The sequence below is a fragment of the Podarcis melisellensis genome (genome assembly GCF_964234715.1).
Source record: "Podarcis melisellensis genome assembly, chromosome: 17".
NCBI classification, from domain to species: Eukaryota; Metazoa; Chordata; class Lepidosauria; order Squamata; family Lacertidae; genus Podarcis; species Podarcis melisellensis.
This window is the reverse complement of record NC_138534.1, coordinates 10560060-10578502: the sequence shown is the minus strand read 5'-3', so window position 1 is coordinate 10578502 and position 18443 is coordinate 10560060. Positions and strand designations below refer to the sequence as shown.

At 49.6% G+C, this 18443-nt stretch overlaps 1 protein-coding gene across 6 annotated transcripts in view; it reads right to left on the bottom strand.

Annotated features, from left to right (window-relative positions):
- PNPLA6 (patatin like domain 6, lysophospholipase) overlaps window positions 1-18443 on the bottom strand; it is an 82370-nt gene that overhangs the window by 9833 nt on the left and 54094 nt on the right. For 3 of the 6 annotated variants that reach the window (XM_081893760.1, XM_081893764.1, XM_081893763.1), the window contains exons 27-33: window positions 18082-18238; window positions 15756-15872; window positions 13548-13617; window positions 9704-9820; window positions 8585-8701; window positions 3440-3588; window positions 1470-1622 (exon numbers count right to left, since the gene is read on the bottom strand). In XM_081893760.1, the coding sequence (XP_081749886.1) occupies window positions 1470-1622; window positions 3440-3588; window positions 8585-8701; window positions 9704-9820; window positions 13548-13617; window positions 15756-15872; window positions 18082-18238 (880 nt within the window). The remainder of the gene's footprint in view (window positions 1-1469; window positions 1623-3439; window positions 3589-8584; window positions 8702-9703; window positions 9821-13547; window positions 13618-15755; window positions 15873-18081; window positions 18239-18443) is intronic. The other 3 variants (XM_081893761.1, XM_081893762.1, XM_081893765.1) reach the window with 3 other exon arrangements.

The window sequence follows — 18443 nt, the reverse complement described above, 5'->3', positions numbered from 1 at the left end:
TTGCTTTAGCCCTTTTGCAAAGAGGAATTTAAAATGCAGCATAGGTTTTTCTGGTGTTTTCTTTTTTTACCACCCTGGCATCTTTCATGCTTAATAAAAATGTTCTTGGTGAAATATGGAAGAAGAAAAAAGCAGAGATGGAGAGCTGCACAGTGCCTCTTCAGCCAAGTGGGAGGAGAAATGGAAGGGGCTCCGTTTCTCCTGCCGCTTCGCTGAAGGGGCGCTGAGAAGAGAGGGGGAGAATTATTTTCCCTTTGTTCTCCCCTTCTAAAACAAGGTGCGTCCTGTGGTCCGGAGCGTCCTATAGTGCGAAAAATACGGTAAGTGTGCCTTTGCCCAAAAAAGGTTGAAAAACACTGGGCTATGTGATTGTAAGACTGTAATTCGAAAAACCAAATAAATAAATGAAAGGACTCCAAAAGAGTTTCAAGGAGATGAGCACAATTTCCGGGGCTGGCGATTAATTTGCACCCCACCCGGCAACTGGAGACGCTGCCAATCTTTTGCCGGTGGCCAGGAGGCCTGACATCTCTTTCTTTCAAGAATTTGAGCACTGTGAAAACACAGCTTAGACCAGGTTTAGATTGAACACTGGGAATGCCTTCCTAGGCTCAACTGCTCTCCTAAGGAGGTATGTGTGGTCTGGAGAGGTTTAGCCTTCCGAAAAGGAAGAACAGAAACCAGAAGAAACCAGAGGCCTTTCTCCTGGGCATGGTCGGCCAATTGGTGTCAAAGAAGGACAGAACTTTCTTTATGTATGCAACAACAGCAGCAAGAATACTCATCGCAAAGTACTGGAAGACACAGGATCTACCCACTCTGGAAGAAAGGCAGATGAAGGTGATAGACTATATGGGACTGGCAGAAATGACTGGCAGAATCCGAGACCAGGGAGAAGAGTCAGCGGAAGAAGATTGGAAGAAATTTAAAGACTATCTACAGAAATATTACAAAATTAATGAATGTTAGAATGATGTCGGATAGAAATTAAGTGGTTTTCAGCTGTAATGTTTTAAGAGAATACGGAAAAAAGGTTTAGAAGTAGATTAAAAAAATATTGATAAGGATTTGTTGAACTAACAACTGAATTGGAATACAAAAAAGGGAGGTACGAGGAGGTCTGGGAAATAAGTTAATGAAAAATAAGTTATTGAAATTTTGTGTGTTTTTAAGTATTTTCTGTTTTGTATTTTTGTTATATTTTTCTTTTTTCTTTCTGATTTTCTTTTTATTGTATTAATATTGAAAACTTTAATAAATATCTTATAAAAAAAACATGAAAAGGAAGCACAGATTTCTCGCCAGGAACACTGTAACTATCCCTCTCTCCTGATCAGAGAGTTGGCCCTTTCCAGCTCTGTGGGTCAGCAGGACGGGGCTGTCCTCCTGCCCTTGGCAGCCATTATGATTGGATAACCCTCCTGATATCTAAGGATGTTTACAAGCCCAGCTGGGGTCCCAGGACTCACGTAGATTTCATCAAACTTGCCGAAGTCCATGGTTTTGAAGCGATCGATGGGAGGGCGGATGTACTCACAGTACGAACTGCTCTTCACCACCTCCAGCTGCCTCACGCAAGAGACATAGGCCAGGCGAGACTGGATTTCGGCCATGTCGGGCACCTGGAAGGAAAGGGCAAAGGCACTCTGTGGCCACAAAGAGAAAAGGTGCCTGTGTGTGTGTGTTTTCCCTCTGGCCATTTCCCAATTCCCTGTTTCCCCCCAAACCTTGTGTAGTGCAAGGAATAATAATAATAGTAACAATAATAATAATTTATTTATACCCCACCCATCTGGCTGGGTTTCCCCAGCCACTCTGGGCACAGAATATTAAAAACACAATAAAACACCAAACATTAAAAACTTCCCTAAACAGGGCTGCCTTCAGATGTTTCCTAAGTCAGGTAGCTGTTTATTTATTTGACATCTGATGAGAGGGTGTTCCACAGGGCGGGCACCACTACCAAGAAGGCCCTCTGCCTGGTTCCCTGTAACTTCACTTCTCAAAGTGAGGGAACCGCCAGAAGGCCATCAGCGCTGGACCTTAGTGTCTGGGCTGAACGATGGGGATATCCTTCAGGTATACTGGGCTGAGGCTGTTTAGGGCTTTAAAGGTCAGCACCAACACTTTGATTTGTGCTTGGAAATGTACTGGGAGCCAATGTAGGTCTTTTAGGACTGGTGTTATGTGGTCTTGAAGGAATGGGTTTCCCAAAAATCAAAAACTGACTGTGCAGGCAGTTTTAAACTGCACCAAAATCCCTATTTTTCCTTAGCTAAAATGCATAAACTCGAGCCGTTGAGCAAATCCATAACAAGAACAAAGCTCTCTCCCTTATCAGTCTGTGGCAGCAATGAGTGACCTTGCCAAGTTCCAGTACAGCAGGGATGATGCGTGTGTGCCTTATCTTATGTGCTGACCACAAAGATGCACAGACCCACGTCTGGGAATAATGGCAGAGTGTGTTCTCGGAAATGGTGACCTCTGCCTCCAAGATAAGAATAGGAACAGGAATATCCTTTTATGGTCAGGAGTGCAGGAAGGAAATCCTTTTTATGGTTAAGAGTGCCGGAGCAGGAACATCTGTGATGTCAACCTGCGTGTACAAGCTGACGTGGCTGGGGGAGAGGTGCCTGGAGGATACATATACTGCCTGAAACTTGTCATTTCTTTGGACTTGCTGTGGACTTGATCACGCAAGTGCCTTCTGCTATCCGGAGAGCAGAATAAACTCTTTCTTTGAACCAACTCGGTGTCATTCGACTTCCTTCCTCCTGTCCCGGAGCAACGCAGACCCAATCGGTGAACTCCAATAAGGCTACAGTCTCGGTGGCCACTCCAGTCACCAGTCTAGCTGCCACATTCTGTCACACCGTGATGGAAACCAGAGCGCACGGAAACACTGTTTACTTTCCTGTCACAGCGGTACCTATTTATCTACTTGCACTGGTGTGCTTTCGAACTGCTAGGTTGGCAGGAGCTGAGACAGAGCAACGGGAGCTCACCCGTGGTGGGGATTTGAACCGCCAACCTTCTGATCCACAGGCCCAGAGGCTCAGTGGTTTAGACCACAGCGCCACCCGCGTCCCTAATCATCTAGTTCTATATCGCCACATATAAAAGCAGTAATGTGAGTTATTAATGTTTCGCTATTTACATTGGCATTCCTGTGCAAAAAAGTCACTGGATCCCTCACAAAGAAAAGATCTACACATTTAGAGGACCACTCCTCCAACAATATTTGAAAAGGTCCTAAAATGCATTATTAGAGTTATTATCTTGGAAGCGACGCTATGGTGGAGGACTTTTTTCTGATTCGTGCTTTCTAGACAACAAACAAGAGATTCAACAAGCCTAGAAAGAATGATGTGACAGATTGGTAACTAATGAGCCCCACCCAGACAGGAATCTTCACCAGGAAGTTGTGGGGTGGCCTTACCTTGACCTTTTCAGCCCAGGGGTTGAGGCGCTTCCAAAGCAGCCACCAACCGGACAGGCAGTCTCCATAGTTGCACAGGTCTGTTTCATCCTGACTACCCACATCGATGGCAATCACCGTCTTGGCTCCCATGTTGCGGGCAATGTCAGCTGCATCAAGAGGAGAAAGAGAGAGAGATGCCTCAGGGAGATGGAAGCAACCTGGATTTCGGAAGGGATGGGCCACAGGAGATGCCTAAGAGCATCACAACAATATCAGAGAGCTGCGGTGGGAGAGGGCAGACCGTTGCCGGTACCCCGAGTTGCAGAAGGGGAATCTCTCTCATCTCAAACCTCCCTGTGAGTGGATGGAAGAGTCGCTGGAGTCACCTGCCAAATCTCCTTTTTGCCACACAGTTATTAAAGATGCCGAAAATTTGGGCCAGTAGCTAAGCAGCCTCACAAGACAGCTCCATCTCTTTTCTCCATTGGTTTTTGGAGAAGGGAAAAGCGAGCCAGAAAACCAGGCCAACTTCTCCCTCGGCTTCGCTTAGCAAGACAGCTTGAGCTTACCGGCCTGCCTGAATTGGAGGGACGGCAGCATAGCTTGCAGAGGGGCAGTTAAGGTAGCCGAGCCAAGCCCCTCACCCAGACTCCCTTCCTATAAGCTCTAGGAAATGAAAGAACCTGAAATTTAACATCCAGGGATGCTAAATCATTAGTTGATCAGGTTCGCAAAATGGTTTCCAACCATTTCTTTTAAAAAGTCCTGATTCGGATTCAACATCTTGCTCACATGTGGTTTGAAGAAAAGTCTAAACTGGCATCCGCTGAGTTTAATGTCTAGTATAGAATTGGATTCAGCATTCTGAACTTTCTTTAAAATGTTTCTAGCCCATATGGTGTTGAATACATTTAGAAAAACAACCACATGGGCAGTGAATGGTGACATCTCTGAAGGTGCTGAGTGGCTAAGGAGAGGGAAATGTTTTAGAGGGGGAGATTATTTGCGACTCCTGTGTAATCATCAGAAGCAGAATATATTGAAATAATGCACAATCTGTTCTGGTATCAGAACATGGCTTTTTATTGCTCAGCCATCACAAGAGCTCTGGTTGCAGCTGAGCACCAGTCAATCAGGCCAATCGGGTGCTGCAAGGACAGAAAACTAAGGCTGCAGGGACAGAAGCATCGGACAAAACCAAGGCAGCTTGGGGGAAGCATCCGCACTGAGATGACCTCGTCCGGGAGGTTGCAATTTCGTTACCACAAATCTGGAGGGAAGCTGAGAATGGGGGAACAGGGCAGGGGGAAGATCAGAAAAAGGCTACACAGATAAAAGAAGACCCGGAACACACCAACAGCCCTTCCTGAGATACGAAAGGAAGAAAATACGAGTGTGCGTCAGCTCCACTGATCAGAGGAAGAAAAACCACGAGTCTGAGTTTTACAAAGGCTGGGAAAGGATAAGTGTTAAGAGAGAGTTCAGCAATAGACCAGAAGCAGAAACACACATGTCCAGCAACATGCAGTAGCCTACGGGAAATGACTTTTGAAAGGGCTGCCTTGCGGCCCAGCCGTTGCTCCGGAGTGGGCATTGCTGCACAAGATTTTGAGAACAAAAGGACGCCCACATTTTCCTTCTGCCGTGTTACATACCTGCCTCTTGCAGTGCAGGCATTGGGCAAAATAGGAAGTAACCCATCATAAGTCCACCTGCGGTGCAAACTTGGGAGGAAACCTGGGAATTATAGTTTGGTGAATGCTCAGAGCCAAACTAAGCGCAGTGCGGAAGAGTCACCATCCTATCTTCTAGCGTCGTCTTCCTTTTGCTAAAAGTAGTCACGCTTTCGGACAGGGCTGATTGAACTGAGACTGAGGCGGAAAGGTTCTTTTAACCCTTTCGCAACTGAAAATCCTGCCCACCTGGGCTCCCATCAGTGACAGAGGGGAAAACATAAAGGCATATATATAATCTTGTGCCCTATGTTTTTTGCTCTGTGATCAACAGTTCCAGAGTGATTGGGGAGAATTTGCATCAGAAAATTGGCACAGGGTGTGATGGCCTGGGAATCCAATTCATAGGCTGAACCGGAGGAATCCCAGCCTGCACAGGAGTCCCCGCCTCCAGGGCCGGCTGAACTGGGGCAGGGCCTTGATTCTGAAGCGCCTGCACTCCTCAGAAGCAGGCACCAGGTGAATCCACTCTGGCTCCAGAGGTGGTTGAGGACTCAGTGCCTACGGGTGAGTCTCCCCCTGGGCCCAGTAACCCTTCGGCCTCTCCTAAACTGCAGAGGCTCAGAGCAGAGAGGCGAAGGGAACTGGTTTCTCCCAGGAGGAGTGCTCGCCTTAAGGCCAGGAAAGGCGGGTCTCCTGGGGGCCGGGACCGCCCCTGGCCTCAGAGAAGATAAAGGCCAGTCAGCCCGGTCCCAGGTTGTGGGAGCAACGTCGTTGTTGAGTACCTGTTCCTGCCTGGACCCAGACCTGTTTCCCCCAGAGCTCCTGTCCTTGCCCGGCTTCCCGCTGTGGACCCCGCTTCGCCCGAGGAGGACTGTCTGCCGACCCTCAACTCAGATCCTGGACCTCGCCCCACGGTAACCTCCCCCCTGGACCAGCCCACAGGGGAACGAGGGACCATAATCAGGCAGCCTCTTCGTTCTGAACTGTGTGACAGCTTTTGAGGAAGACCCATGTTTTGTTCTGGGTTTTATTCCTCCACTATTACAGCCAAGGATTGTGATTGATTTTTGTTTTTTTTAAAGCAATGGGCAATGCCTAGCAATTCAGGATAGGGCCCTCCTGGTTGAGGTGTCCCAAATCTGAGATGTGCAAAGGCTCCAAAAGGATTTTTCTGTGACATGACTATTAGTTCCTAAGAGACATCCAACACTTTTTAAAAAGAAATCATGATTGGCGAAGGGGCATCATTTTCCTGGACCACCGAATGGGACTTGAACAGGAGATGCTCATAGGTGGATGGTGTACAAAAATGTTAGTCCTAATTAGCTGCAGAGATAAAATGAAAACATTGTATTTGGAAATGTAAAATGAACAATCTGGCACAAGGCTTTCCTGGTTGTGGTGCCCCAGATTTAGAATGTGCTCCCCTGGGAGACTCTGCTGGTGCCAATGTTGTTCTGCTTGGGGGTTTTTTGTGTGTGAGTGAAACCCCCTTGTATTTTCTCAGCCCTTTCAGACCTTTTTGGTTGTATGCTGGCTGGAAGTTTCTTCTGTCGCTGATGTGACATGATTTTTTACACAAAAACAAACTGTTGTTGTTCATTCAGAGAAGCAAACCACCTGAAGCAGTGGGACAAGATGAGAAAAGAGGAAACTGAGAGCTAATAGCTATCTTCAAATATCTCAAGGGCTGGAGATGGAGAAAGCTGGTTTTCTCCTGCTCCGGAGGGTAGGACTCGAGCCAATGGCTTCAGTGACGGCTCCGACCTGGTGCTCTGTCCCACGGGACTAGGGCCCTGCAGGACTTGATCTCCTTCCGCAGGGCCTGTAAGACAGAGCTATTCCGCCTGGCCTTCAATTTGAATTAGCCTGACCCTCTATTCCCTTTTCCCTTTCCTTTTCTACGAAGAAACCCTTTCTGGGATCCCACATTTAAATTCTTCCCTGGTCCCCTTGCTGGCCCTAATAGGACCAACTTGGCCAGTTAGCCCTGGTGATCATTTGATGTCTACTGACTGGGTTCCCCCCTCCCAAAAAAAATGACCCCTGAATTTTTGAATTTTATTGATATTGATGCTGCATTTTATGTTGTATTTTATGCTGTTTCTAAGTCTCATTTTAATCAATGTTTTATATTTGCTGTTAGCCGCCCTGAGCCCGGTTTTTAAACCGGGAAGGGCGGGGTATAAATAAAAAAATATTATTACTATTACTATCACTACTATTATTATTATTACAGTGGTACCTCAGGTTAAGGACTTAATTTGTTCTGCAGGTCCATTCTTAACCTGAAACTGTTCTTAACCTGAGGTACCACTTTAGCTAATGGGGCCTCCCGCTGCCACCACACGATTTCTGTTTTCATCCTGAGGTAAAGTTCTTAACCCAAGGTACTTCTTCTGTGTTAGCGGAGTCTGTATCCTTAAGCGTTGTAACCTGAAGCATCCGTAACCTGAGGTACCACTGTATTATTATTATTATTAAAGTCGCAATAAAGGGGATTCTGACTAAACATCAGGAAGAAGTTTCTGAGGGTAAGAGCGGCTCAACAGCAGAACAGTCTCCCTCTGGATAGCCCAGTTGGATTGCCATCTGTCAAGGATGCTTTAGCTGAGATTCCTGCATTGCAGGGGCTTGGAGTCTTGGGGTCCCTTCTAACTCAACAATTCCTCTCTCTCTCTCTCTGAATAAATAGAAATAAACATGTGGGCCTTACTCCACAGGGGCCCAAAGTGGAAATCCCCCTCAGGTTTCCCCCTCACTGACACTGAGGAGCGACGGGGCAGGCAGGAGACCTGCGGGAGATGAAGTCACAAGCAGGTATGAACTGTGACCATACGATGCCTTCCTCTTCTTATGACTGCGCTATAAAAAGGGACTCCTGGATGACCAGCTCAGTCCAGCCTCCTGCTCTCAAAATGGCCTGTTAGAAACCTGCAAGCAGGATTCAAGCGTGAGAGCACTCTGCTAGTGATTCCAATCAACGGGAATTCAGAAGCAGGGCTGCCTCCGGCCACAGAGGCACAGCATACCCATTATTCTGCGAACCTCCCTTTATTCTGTGAATCGTCCCCGGGTATAGGGCGGTATATAATTTCAATAAGTAAATAAATAACGGCTAGCAGTCCAGGGCAGCCTTAACCTGCCCTCCCTCAGCTCAGGGGATGTGGAATTCAGCGCTGAATTTTTCTGCATGCTCTTCCCAACAGCTGACATTAGTTTATTAGGGTGAATCCCTTTGTGTGAGCGGCAGCCATCATAAGGCACACACAGAGTTCCCAGGCCATTACTGTTTGTTCACTTCCATAACTTTGGGCAAGGCGGGGCTTTAGTCAGTTCCCCAATCCCATCCCGTGTCCTCCTCACATGGGCTGCTCAAGGTGGGTGCCCGCTGCTGAAAATGAGACGTTTTGTGGGGTCGGGAGGCAAGGGGGGGGGGTGTTTCCGCAACCCTGCTCCTTTTCCTCCGTGCCCGGCCGATACTTGCCTGGGAGGTTGTTGATGTAGCCGCCGTCCATCAGCAAATTGCCGTCCTTGGGGTCGCAGAGTGGCGGTAGGTACCCGGAAAGGGTCATGCTAGCTCGCACGTACCGCCACAGCGAGCCTAACCAATGTGGGAACAAATGCAATCAGTAGAACAGAGAGAATCCCAGAGCAGCAACGAGCCCTTCGGAAGAGGGATGGAGGGAAAGGCCCAAAGCACGGCTCCCAAGGCCACCTTTCCCCTGGCGGGAGAATTCTGCATGGCTCTCTTAGGGCAAACTCTTCCGGCCCCAAACCTACCGTATTTTTCACTCTATAGGACGCACCAGACCATAGGAGGGGGAGAACAGGAAAAAATAATTCTCCCCCTCTCTGCTCAGCGCCCCTTCAGTGAAGCGGCAGGAGAAACAGAGCCCCTTCCATTTCTCCTTCCGCTTCGCTGAAGGGGCGCTGCGCAGAGAGGGAAAACTGTGCAGCGCCTCTTCAGAGAAGCGAAGCCTGGAGAGCAAGAGGGATTGGTGTGCACCGACCCCTCTCGCTCTCCAGGCTTCAGGCGGCTATCCGCAAGCCTTCGGAACTCCCGCTGTGGTCCGAAGGCTTGCGGATAGCTGCCTGAAGCCCCCAGAGCGCAGCGGGAGTTCAGGCGGCTTCAGCGAAAGCAACGCGAAGCCTCTGGAGCGCGGGGGGAGCTCTCCCTCTGCGCTTCGGAGGCTGCGAGTTGATATCGCTGAAGCCAAGGAGCCTGCATTCGCTCCATAGGATGCACACACATTCCCCCTTCAGTTTTGGATGGGGAAAAGTGCGTCCTATAGAGCGAAAAATACGGTACCAATTTGCCTCCCCTTCTAAGCCCAGCAGCAGCAGTAGGGAAGAACTATTCCCTTTCCACCTTGGCCCGCCTTCCCATATTGGGAACTGTCCTCCACGGTGCACCAGCTTCCCTTGCCATGCAGAACCGCCAGCCCGGGGAAAGGGTGCCCGTAGGCAGGAGACAGGCCTGTCGTAGCAGACGAAGGGCGGCGGCAGCGGTTCAGAAGGGTGAAAAGCGTGTCCCAAGTCATCTGACTGTCTCCATCCCCACTGCGCCCAGCAGCCAAGGTAGCGAGGCGAACGCGATGCTGACCTGGGACATTGTTAACATAGCAGCCATCCACAAGCAAGTGACTGTCCTTGGGGTCGCAGAGAGGAGGCAAATAAGGGGTGTAAGATGCACTGGCTCGGACGTAGCGCCACACGCTCCCTGCCGGATGGAAGACGGGAGATTCAATCAAAGGGAGAGAGGGGAGGGGAGGGGAAGGGAGAGGGGAAGGAGCACAGGACAGGAAATGACATCATGACAGAAGCTTCAGAAATACAACGTGCACGTGGTGGGGGAGTGAGGGTGGAGAAAAGGATTCTGGGAAGGCTTTCTTCACTGGAGGAGGACCAGGGTGTGCATCCATCAATCCATTCGATGTGAGAGGCCACGAAACAGAGCAGGCTTCTTGCTGAAATCCTGCCCTCTGGGAATGCGGCTGTGCTTCCTATCTCTTGCACAACTCTGCCACCTACCCACTGCTGTGCCGTGTCACTGAATTTGTTTCCTGGCCTCTCCTCCTGTTTAAGCTCCAAGTAGCATCTGAAGGGACGCGGGTGGCGCTGTGGTCTAAACCACTGAGCCTAGGGCTTGCCGATCAAAAGGGCGGTGGTCTGAATCCCTGCGACGGGGTGAGCTCCTGTTGCTCGGTCCCTGCTCCTGCCAATCTAGCAGTTCGAAAGCATGTCAAAGTGCAAGTAGATGAATAGGTACCGCTCCAGCGGGAAGGTAAACAGCATTTCTGTGTGCTGCTCTGGTTTCGAACCACCAACCTTCTGATTGGCAAGTCCTAGGCTCTGTGGTTTAACCCACAGCGCCACCCACGTCCCAACCTCTACGGTACAGCAGGCCAAATTAGGCCTGAGGGCCAGAAGCTCTCCTTCGCTGGAGTAAAGGATATGGCAGAGTCTTCAGGGCAGCCATCATGGCCAAGAGATGGCAGAGTTCCAAAACAGGGAGGCTGGTTCTGGATCCCAAATCCCTGGGAAACCAGAGAGCCCCTGCCTATGGAGCAGCAACCATAGTTACCTGGATCACAATGAGCGGGATTAGGGCAAAAACAACGAGGAACTTATGTTTCATGGAATGGGAGTTGCAATGAGATTGATTTGTTTCTTGAGGTTAACAGTCAGCCCTAACCAGGGTTCTCTGGGTGATGAACCATCTAAACAGTTCAAGAAAACACAAGGCCACTAAACCAACAACACGACAACCAGAGAGAGGTAGGACATCCCATTCAGTGGGGTGGGGGGGGGGTCCAGTAGGAAACTCTCCCAGAGGAGTGTTGGAGTCCTTTAGCAGCTGCCATGATGCAGACAGACTGCCAGCAATGATAACCTACCCTGCCTTGGTTGGCTCCCCACTCCCAGACTAGAAAAAAGAGAGCAGGATGCTACCAGGAGCAGCACTTCATAGGAAACACTGGAAGTTTCAGCCCCCCAAAGAAGAGAACATAGCACACTCAAGCTTTCCTCTGCAGGGTTTCCCAAACTTGGGTCTCCTCTCCAGCTATTTTTTTTTTTACTACAATTCCCATCATCCCTGACCACTGACCCTGCCAGCTAGGGATGATGGGAGTTGTGGTCTAAAAACAGCTGGAGTTTGGGAAACGCTGCTCTATAGCCAATCTCTTGCAGATGGCAGGATCTGCAATGAAGCCCCCTCCTCCACTTTAATTTGGAAGATCCGACTCCCTAGGTATGAAAAGATATATACAGTGGTACTTTGGGTTAAGAACTTAATTTGTTCTGGAGGTCCGTTCTCAACCTGAAACTGTTCTTAACCTGAAGCACCACTTTAGCTAATGGGGCATCCCACTGCCGCCGCGCCATCGGAGCACAATTTCTGTTCTCATCCTGAAGCAAAGTTCTTAACCTGAGGTACTATTTCTGGGTTAGCAGAGACTGTAACCTGAAACGTCTGTAACCTGAGAGCATGCACACACACACACACACACACAGCCTGACTACCTGGGCATGGGGAAGAAGGTGTTAGCTGTGTTAGGAAGGACAGAAAAGTGGGCAGAGAATGAAGAAAGCCAGGCAGTTATAGCCTCCCGGTACCCCTGCCCTGCAGACGGGCACAGCTGCTGTGACAATGTCCCAGGTGAGATCTGATGTTTGCAACAATGGGGCCCGGAGGGGACACGGCAACACCCCCCGCCTCCCTTCTCTGCCCCAGACACAATCCATCCCCCTTCTGAAGCAGGTTACAAAGCTCATTCATTCATTGCAGTTCACAGCATTAAGACCACTTGCCCACCCTTCTGTGCCCCGGCAGGACGCAGCTGGCAGGCACCCACTACCTCTCCCCCCTTGGGAAGGCTGGGAGAGGAGAGCTCTAGCCCCTGCTTGCCTTCTGGATCCCCCAAGACATGGGAATCCAGCGCAAATATGGCAACAGTTAGTGAGTTTAGTGCAGAGCAGAAGGGTTACAAGGAAAAGCAGGCTGCAAGGTTGGGCTGGAGAGTGAGGAGGCCGTGGTGAAACAGATCACAGAGTGCTCTCTTCACTCTGACAGCGCTGCCATTGGAGATGGAGGAATGGGACCCAATGAATGCCAGGACTCAACAAACCCCTGTCTCCCCGCCCCCCCAAAACACCCCTTTTTGCAATCCAAGGGAAGTAGGTGCAACCTTAGTTCTTTCTGGCCTTCTCTAGTTGCCTCCAGAGCAGCGGTTCTCAACCTGTAGGTTCCCAGATGTTGTTGGACTACAACTCCCATCATCCCTGAGCTCTGGCCTTGCTAGCTAGGGGTGATGGGAGTTGTAGTTCAACAACATCTGGGGACTCACAGGTTGAGAAAGACTGCTCTAGAGAAAGGCAGGACTCATCTCCGGCCAAGTCTTCTATATTAAGGAAAGGCTAGCCACCCTGAGGGGCCACCCCAGATTTGGGCGGCAACCTAGGTCTTCTCAGCTTCTCCTGGCCTGCCTTTCAGCAAGCTGAAGACCTAACCTCACCAGATTGTGCTGGCAGGAGAGAAAGAAACTTGGGCCTTGCTCTAATGTGCGAGCTCTTTGACCAGAGACAAGTGTGAGGCCATAAAGGCCTGGCCAGGATCTTTGGAAAGAAGAAACTTCTCTCTAAAGCAGGATAGTTAAGTGGGGGCCTGGGGGCCACATCTGCCTCCTCCAATTTTTTTGTGTGGCCCTCTCAAGGACCCTCCCCCCCCCAAAAAATTATCATTCTTTTATATATCTATTTCTCTCTCTATCTCAATCACCCCATGGGCCCTTCCTGTTGTGGTTTCATGATGTCAAGATGTTTTATTGTGGCTTCTCAAGGTTTCCCTCCCCCCCCCCAAATGTTGTCCATTAAACGAGGCTTTGCTCTGAAGGGAGCCTTGGCTTGGCTGCGAAAGGGGCGTTGGGTGGCCTTGAGAACTGAAGGGAAGCATCTGCCACAGAAAATTGTGCGTATTGAGGGGCAGGGTGACACAGTCGGCTCTTGCTTGGGCAAGCAACAGGCCCTCACATCTGTACCCCCCAACCTGAGGGGCCTGGGATTTTGCAGGAGACTCTACAGGTACATCAGTAGGACCACCACACCTCTTCCTGTGCCAGGAATTGAGTGTTACGGTCCTCAAATGGGGATGCGGGCAAGAACCAAAACTGAGGCCTGGAACAACAACAGCAGTGCAACAGACCTATTTTGAGCAGGAAACCAGGGTTCTCTGGAGACACCCGTTTCCCCTTCAGTCTCATTACCTCCAACACCCCAGGGGCCTCTCTCTAGGGCATTCCCGAAACCACATTTCCTTCCAATTGGGGGGTTCAAGGCTAGAAGTGTTTGCACATCATGGGCCGTCGCTGAACTTCAGGGGCCTGGTGAGTGAGTGTGTGTGCTTCGAACCCAAGCCCCCTGGGCCAGAAGAGGAAATGCACACTTACCATCTTTGTGGACTCGCATGGCGGAAGCTGTGATGTCTGTCGTCACGTTAAAATACGGGAGCCACAGATCCTGCATTGGACACAGCAGAGTGGGACAGTGATCACATACACAGGAATCCCGTCTTCAAGGGCTCTGAGGAGGGGGTGGCGAGGAAAGCCGCCAAGAGGACACATCTGACCTGCACATGTGAACTCACTTGCCCTCGCCCGAGTTCTATACCAGTCAAATCCTGCAGCTGGTACAATTTAGGCATATTGCTGTCTCTACTTGATTTGCTCTGTTCCTGGTAGCCTTAAGGGAAACACGCAGAGCCTTACAGAGAAGGGATGGCTAACCTTTCTTCAGCCAGACAGCTGCTTTGATGGTCAGCCAGCCCTACAAGGAGTGCAGCAAGGGATGCGGTCAGCATACTGATACACTCACATGCCCTGGGTATTTTAACACACACTCACTTGCAGTGCACACCCACCAGACATAGAATATCTTGCTCTTTTACCCACACACATATGCGTACACACTCATACTCACGCTCACTGGGGAAGACACGCAAACTAATGCCAGTGTACTGGAAGAAGCAAAGATCACCAGTGTCGAAGCAATGATTCTTCAACATCAACTTGGTTGGACTGGTCATTGTTTTGCAGATGCCTGATTATCGTCTTGCAAAGCAACTACTCTATTTCCGAACTGAAAAAATGGGAAGTGTAATGCTGGTGGTCAACAAAAGAGGTTTAAAGACTCTCTTGAGGCAAATCTAAAAAAGTGTAGTATAACCCCAACAACTGGGAAACACTGGCTTGCGAGCGCTCCAGTTGGAGAACAGCCTTTACCAAAGGTGTTATGGGCTTTGAAGACACTTGAACTCAGGTCAAAATGTGCTAAGAGGAAGGGACACTTGGCAAACCCTCACTGTGATCAACTTCTGCCCAGAAATCTATGTCCCCACTGTGGAAGGACGTGTGGATCCAGAATTGGCCTCCATAGTGACTTACGGACTCACTGTTAAGACTGTGGTCATGGAAGACAATCTTACTCGGCTACAAGCGATCGCTAAAGAAGACACACTCATGCATACATTTTCACACACACACACACACACACACCAATGTACTGAGCATTCCCAGTGCTCCTCCCTCCAGGACTGGGGCGGAATTGCAGGAAAACCTCGCCTTTTACTTTGCATAGAAGGATTTGTGAAAAGCAAACAGCAGCATTTCCACACATGCTCAAGTCCATTCTCGGCGCTGGCAGAAGGAAATGCTACCTTAAAGCCTCCTGCCTGCTCTTTGAGGTTAATCTCCAGACCGAGTGTTGCGGTGCTTAGTGCTAAAACCAGGGATAACAGATCCTTCTGACTGCTATTTATAGATTCTCTCAAAAAGGGCAGCCAGAGGGATTTATAAACTCCCAATAAAGAGGGCTGATTGCCCTTTAGAAGTTGCTCTTTAAAGAACAGAAAAGCTTTATCTCCTGCTCAGATCAGCCGGGGGGCTGGGGGGTTAGAGCGCTGCCAGGGTTGGTGAGCTCCTTCCTGTGGTCTGGCAGGCCACATCTGGCCCACAGGTTATCCTCACTGATGTAAACCAATGAATCTCTACTGCACGTGGCTCCAGACATTTAACACGGCAGCTTCCATACAATATCTTTATTGTCATTGTCCCATACAGAACAATGAAATTGAAAATCTACATAAAACATTCAAACCCCCCTAAAAACTCTGAAACCCCATTTTAAAATAAATATACTATAGAGACACCTTATGTTGCATCTAGAACCAGAATTCCACATGTGGTAATTAAGAGAACGAGCCACAAAAGCAGGCACCACCAAAATTATGGATTCTGCAATCCACAGATCTCAACATCCTGCATTTTGGCAGTAAAAGGGTTAGCACAGGATGTTTCGGTGCTGGGGGCAAAACACACCACACCGCAGATCCGAACCCTGCCAATATGTTCTCAAGGAAAAGCGCTTGCAAAACCTCGCCATCAGGAAAGGGTAGGCCAAGACTCCAGCGGGCATTTTGTTCCTTGGAGGCCAGATCTGCTGCTTCTGTGAATGCTGCCACCCGAGGCAGCCGCCTCACCTGGCCTCACACACAAGCCGGCCCTGACCCAGCCCCTTTGCCAGACACAAAGCTGCCATGATACAGATCAAAATGGCAGTGGAAGAGACAGGCATCCCTCATGGTGGCCCTGGGAGCATACCTCAATCTGCTTGTCCTGGAACACCTTGTGAATGCTGGTGTTGAAGGCAGAGCCCGAGAACATGGAAGTTATGGGATAGGTGAGGTCCAGCACTGTGGCAAACACCGAATTCATGATCTGCAGAAGCAACAGAAAAGTGTCTTGATGTTAGACAGAAACGGGTGAAAAATTTAAAAAGGATTCAGCCTCACCGAATCTAGAACAATGGGCTTCCTTCCTCGCTCTTACTGCCTCTTATAGCTTTATCAAATTTCATTTACGTGTTCTCATTTCTCAACTTATTTCATCTTCTGCATTCATGCTAACTTTTCGGGAAGAAAGTGTTGTTGCGTACACAGATTAAAAAGCATGAGGGAGACAGAACCCACCTCATCTAAAACTCTGAATCTGTCCTTCCAGTAAACATTCAAGAATTCAGTTGGCCCTCCCCCATTTTATTTACTACCTTCTAAGGCTGGGCGATACTTGGTTTTCAACATTGTGAGGTTTTCCCGGCTAACCATCGTGACACAGCGACAGATCACGGTGTCTGAAATACCACTGGAAAAGGCTGGAAAAGTGGCTGGGCTGGGGAGATAGGGAACAACCAGGAGAAAGGGAAGGAGATTGCCTGCTTGCTTGGGCAAAGGAGGTCCTGCCTGCTCCCTCCCTCTCTAGCTCAGTCCTGGCCTTGGCAGAGGGAGCCTGAGAAGCTGCTCCATCTGCCTGCCTGCTGGTCTGTTGCTTTGCCTTTGCAAAGCAAGCGGGGCTGGCTCTTTCCTCCCGGTGGGTTGCAGGAGGAGTGAACATAGAAAAGATGTAGCCCACTTGCTTGGGAGAATCAAGCGTGCAGGCAGATGTGCGATCAGGCAGTTTAAGCTGCCAGTACATTACAGCTCCCTGGCCGCCACCAGCACTGTGCCTTTCCCTCCTGCCTGCCTGTGCTGGGGAGCCGTGATGTATCGCCAGCTCAAGAAATCTGAAGTAGGCATTGCGATCTGAACTTCGAACCTGTTTCAGACAATGCATTGCAATATTGCCCGGCTCTACTGCCTTCTACCCACCTAGGGCTAAAAAAGGTTAAAGGATCCCTGGACAGTTAAGTCCAGTCAAAGGTGACTATGGGGTTGCAACGCTCATCTCGCTTTCAGGCCAAGGGAGCCGGCGTTTATCCACAGACAGCTTTCCAGGTCATGTGGCCAGCATGACTGAACCGCTTCTGGCACAACAGGACACTCAGATGAGTGCCAGTGTGCACAGAAACACCGTTTACCTTCCCGCTGTTGTGGTACCTATTTATCTACTTGCACTGGCATGCTTTCGAACTGGGAGATGCCAGTGGCTCTGTGCTCTAAACCACTGAGCCTCTAGGGCTTGCTGATGAGAAGGTCGGCTGTTCGAATCCCTGCGACGGGATGAGCTCCCGTTGCTCTGTCCCAGCTCCACCTAGGAGCCCTCAGTCAAGAACCAGGGATGCAAGAGAGAAGCGGATGTACTCGGCGTGCAGGACTCCAAGTGGAGACTCCCGCAAGGCACACTGGAACGCCTCTCTCAGCTTGGGGGAGCACCGTAGCTCTGCGGAAGGGCACCTGCTTGCATGCAGAAGGCCAACATCAACAATGTCTAGGCAACACGATGACCATATACATACGTAATAGACAATCTTTATGGAATTCCCTCATACCATAAAAAGTTCAAGATGAAATCTTTAGTCTCCAAGCCTCTGAAAATCTTTAAATGAAGTGAGGTGCCAAACTTTGTACGATGAAAGACAAGCTGTGAAGCTTTGTGTATTCAACAAATATGATGTCCAACACTGAACAGTGATTCTGGATATTGACTACTGTTTCGTAGAATTCTTCGTCAGCGTGGTGGGTGGATATAGAATGCTTCATAAACCCATCTTATTTCGAATGAATGAAGCGACTACATTATTACACGAGCACTGTTCCACAGCATTTGATATTTTCATTTACATACATTCATTCTTTGAGACTAAAGATTTCATTTTGAACTTTTTATGGTTTGAATGAATTCTATAAAGATTGTCTATTATGTATGTATATGGTCATGGTGTTGCCTAGACACTGCTGACGTTCTCTTTGCAACACAGGGGTTTGTTTGGATTCTTACTGCATGCAGAACGCCCAGGTCCAATCTCTGGGATTTTTGGTTCGGACTGGGAATGCCACCCGTCTGAAACCTTGGTGAGCCACGGCCAGGCAGTGAAGGCAATACTGGTTGGGGCAGCCTCCTAGGTCCTTACGTTTCCCGAAATTTGGCAGGCTCAAATCAGCTGGAGTTTCCCCTCCCATTCCAAACCCTGCTGCTTCCAATACTTGCTCACTTTGGCCCACTCCCTGGCTCGCTGCTTCGTGCGCACGGCGCTCCTCTCCTCCGCGTACAAGGCGCCGATGAAGGAGCCGATCGAGGTGCCGCCAATCAGATCGATGGGGAGACCGGCTTCCTCCATAGCCTTGATCACACCGATGTGAGAACAGCCCCTGCGGCGAAGGGAAGAGCCACACCTGAAGCAGGCCAGAGCGCAAGGACCGAGGGCAGCCGCGATGTCCCAGCCCTGGGCTGCTCCAAGAGAGTCTGGGCCCCTCCTTCACTCCTCCCTAGGCCAAGGGAACCGGGACGGCTCTCCTCTTCTTCTAGAGGCAGGGTACGGTCAAAGGAAGGTCAACCCTGCTGCTCAAAGGCATC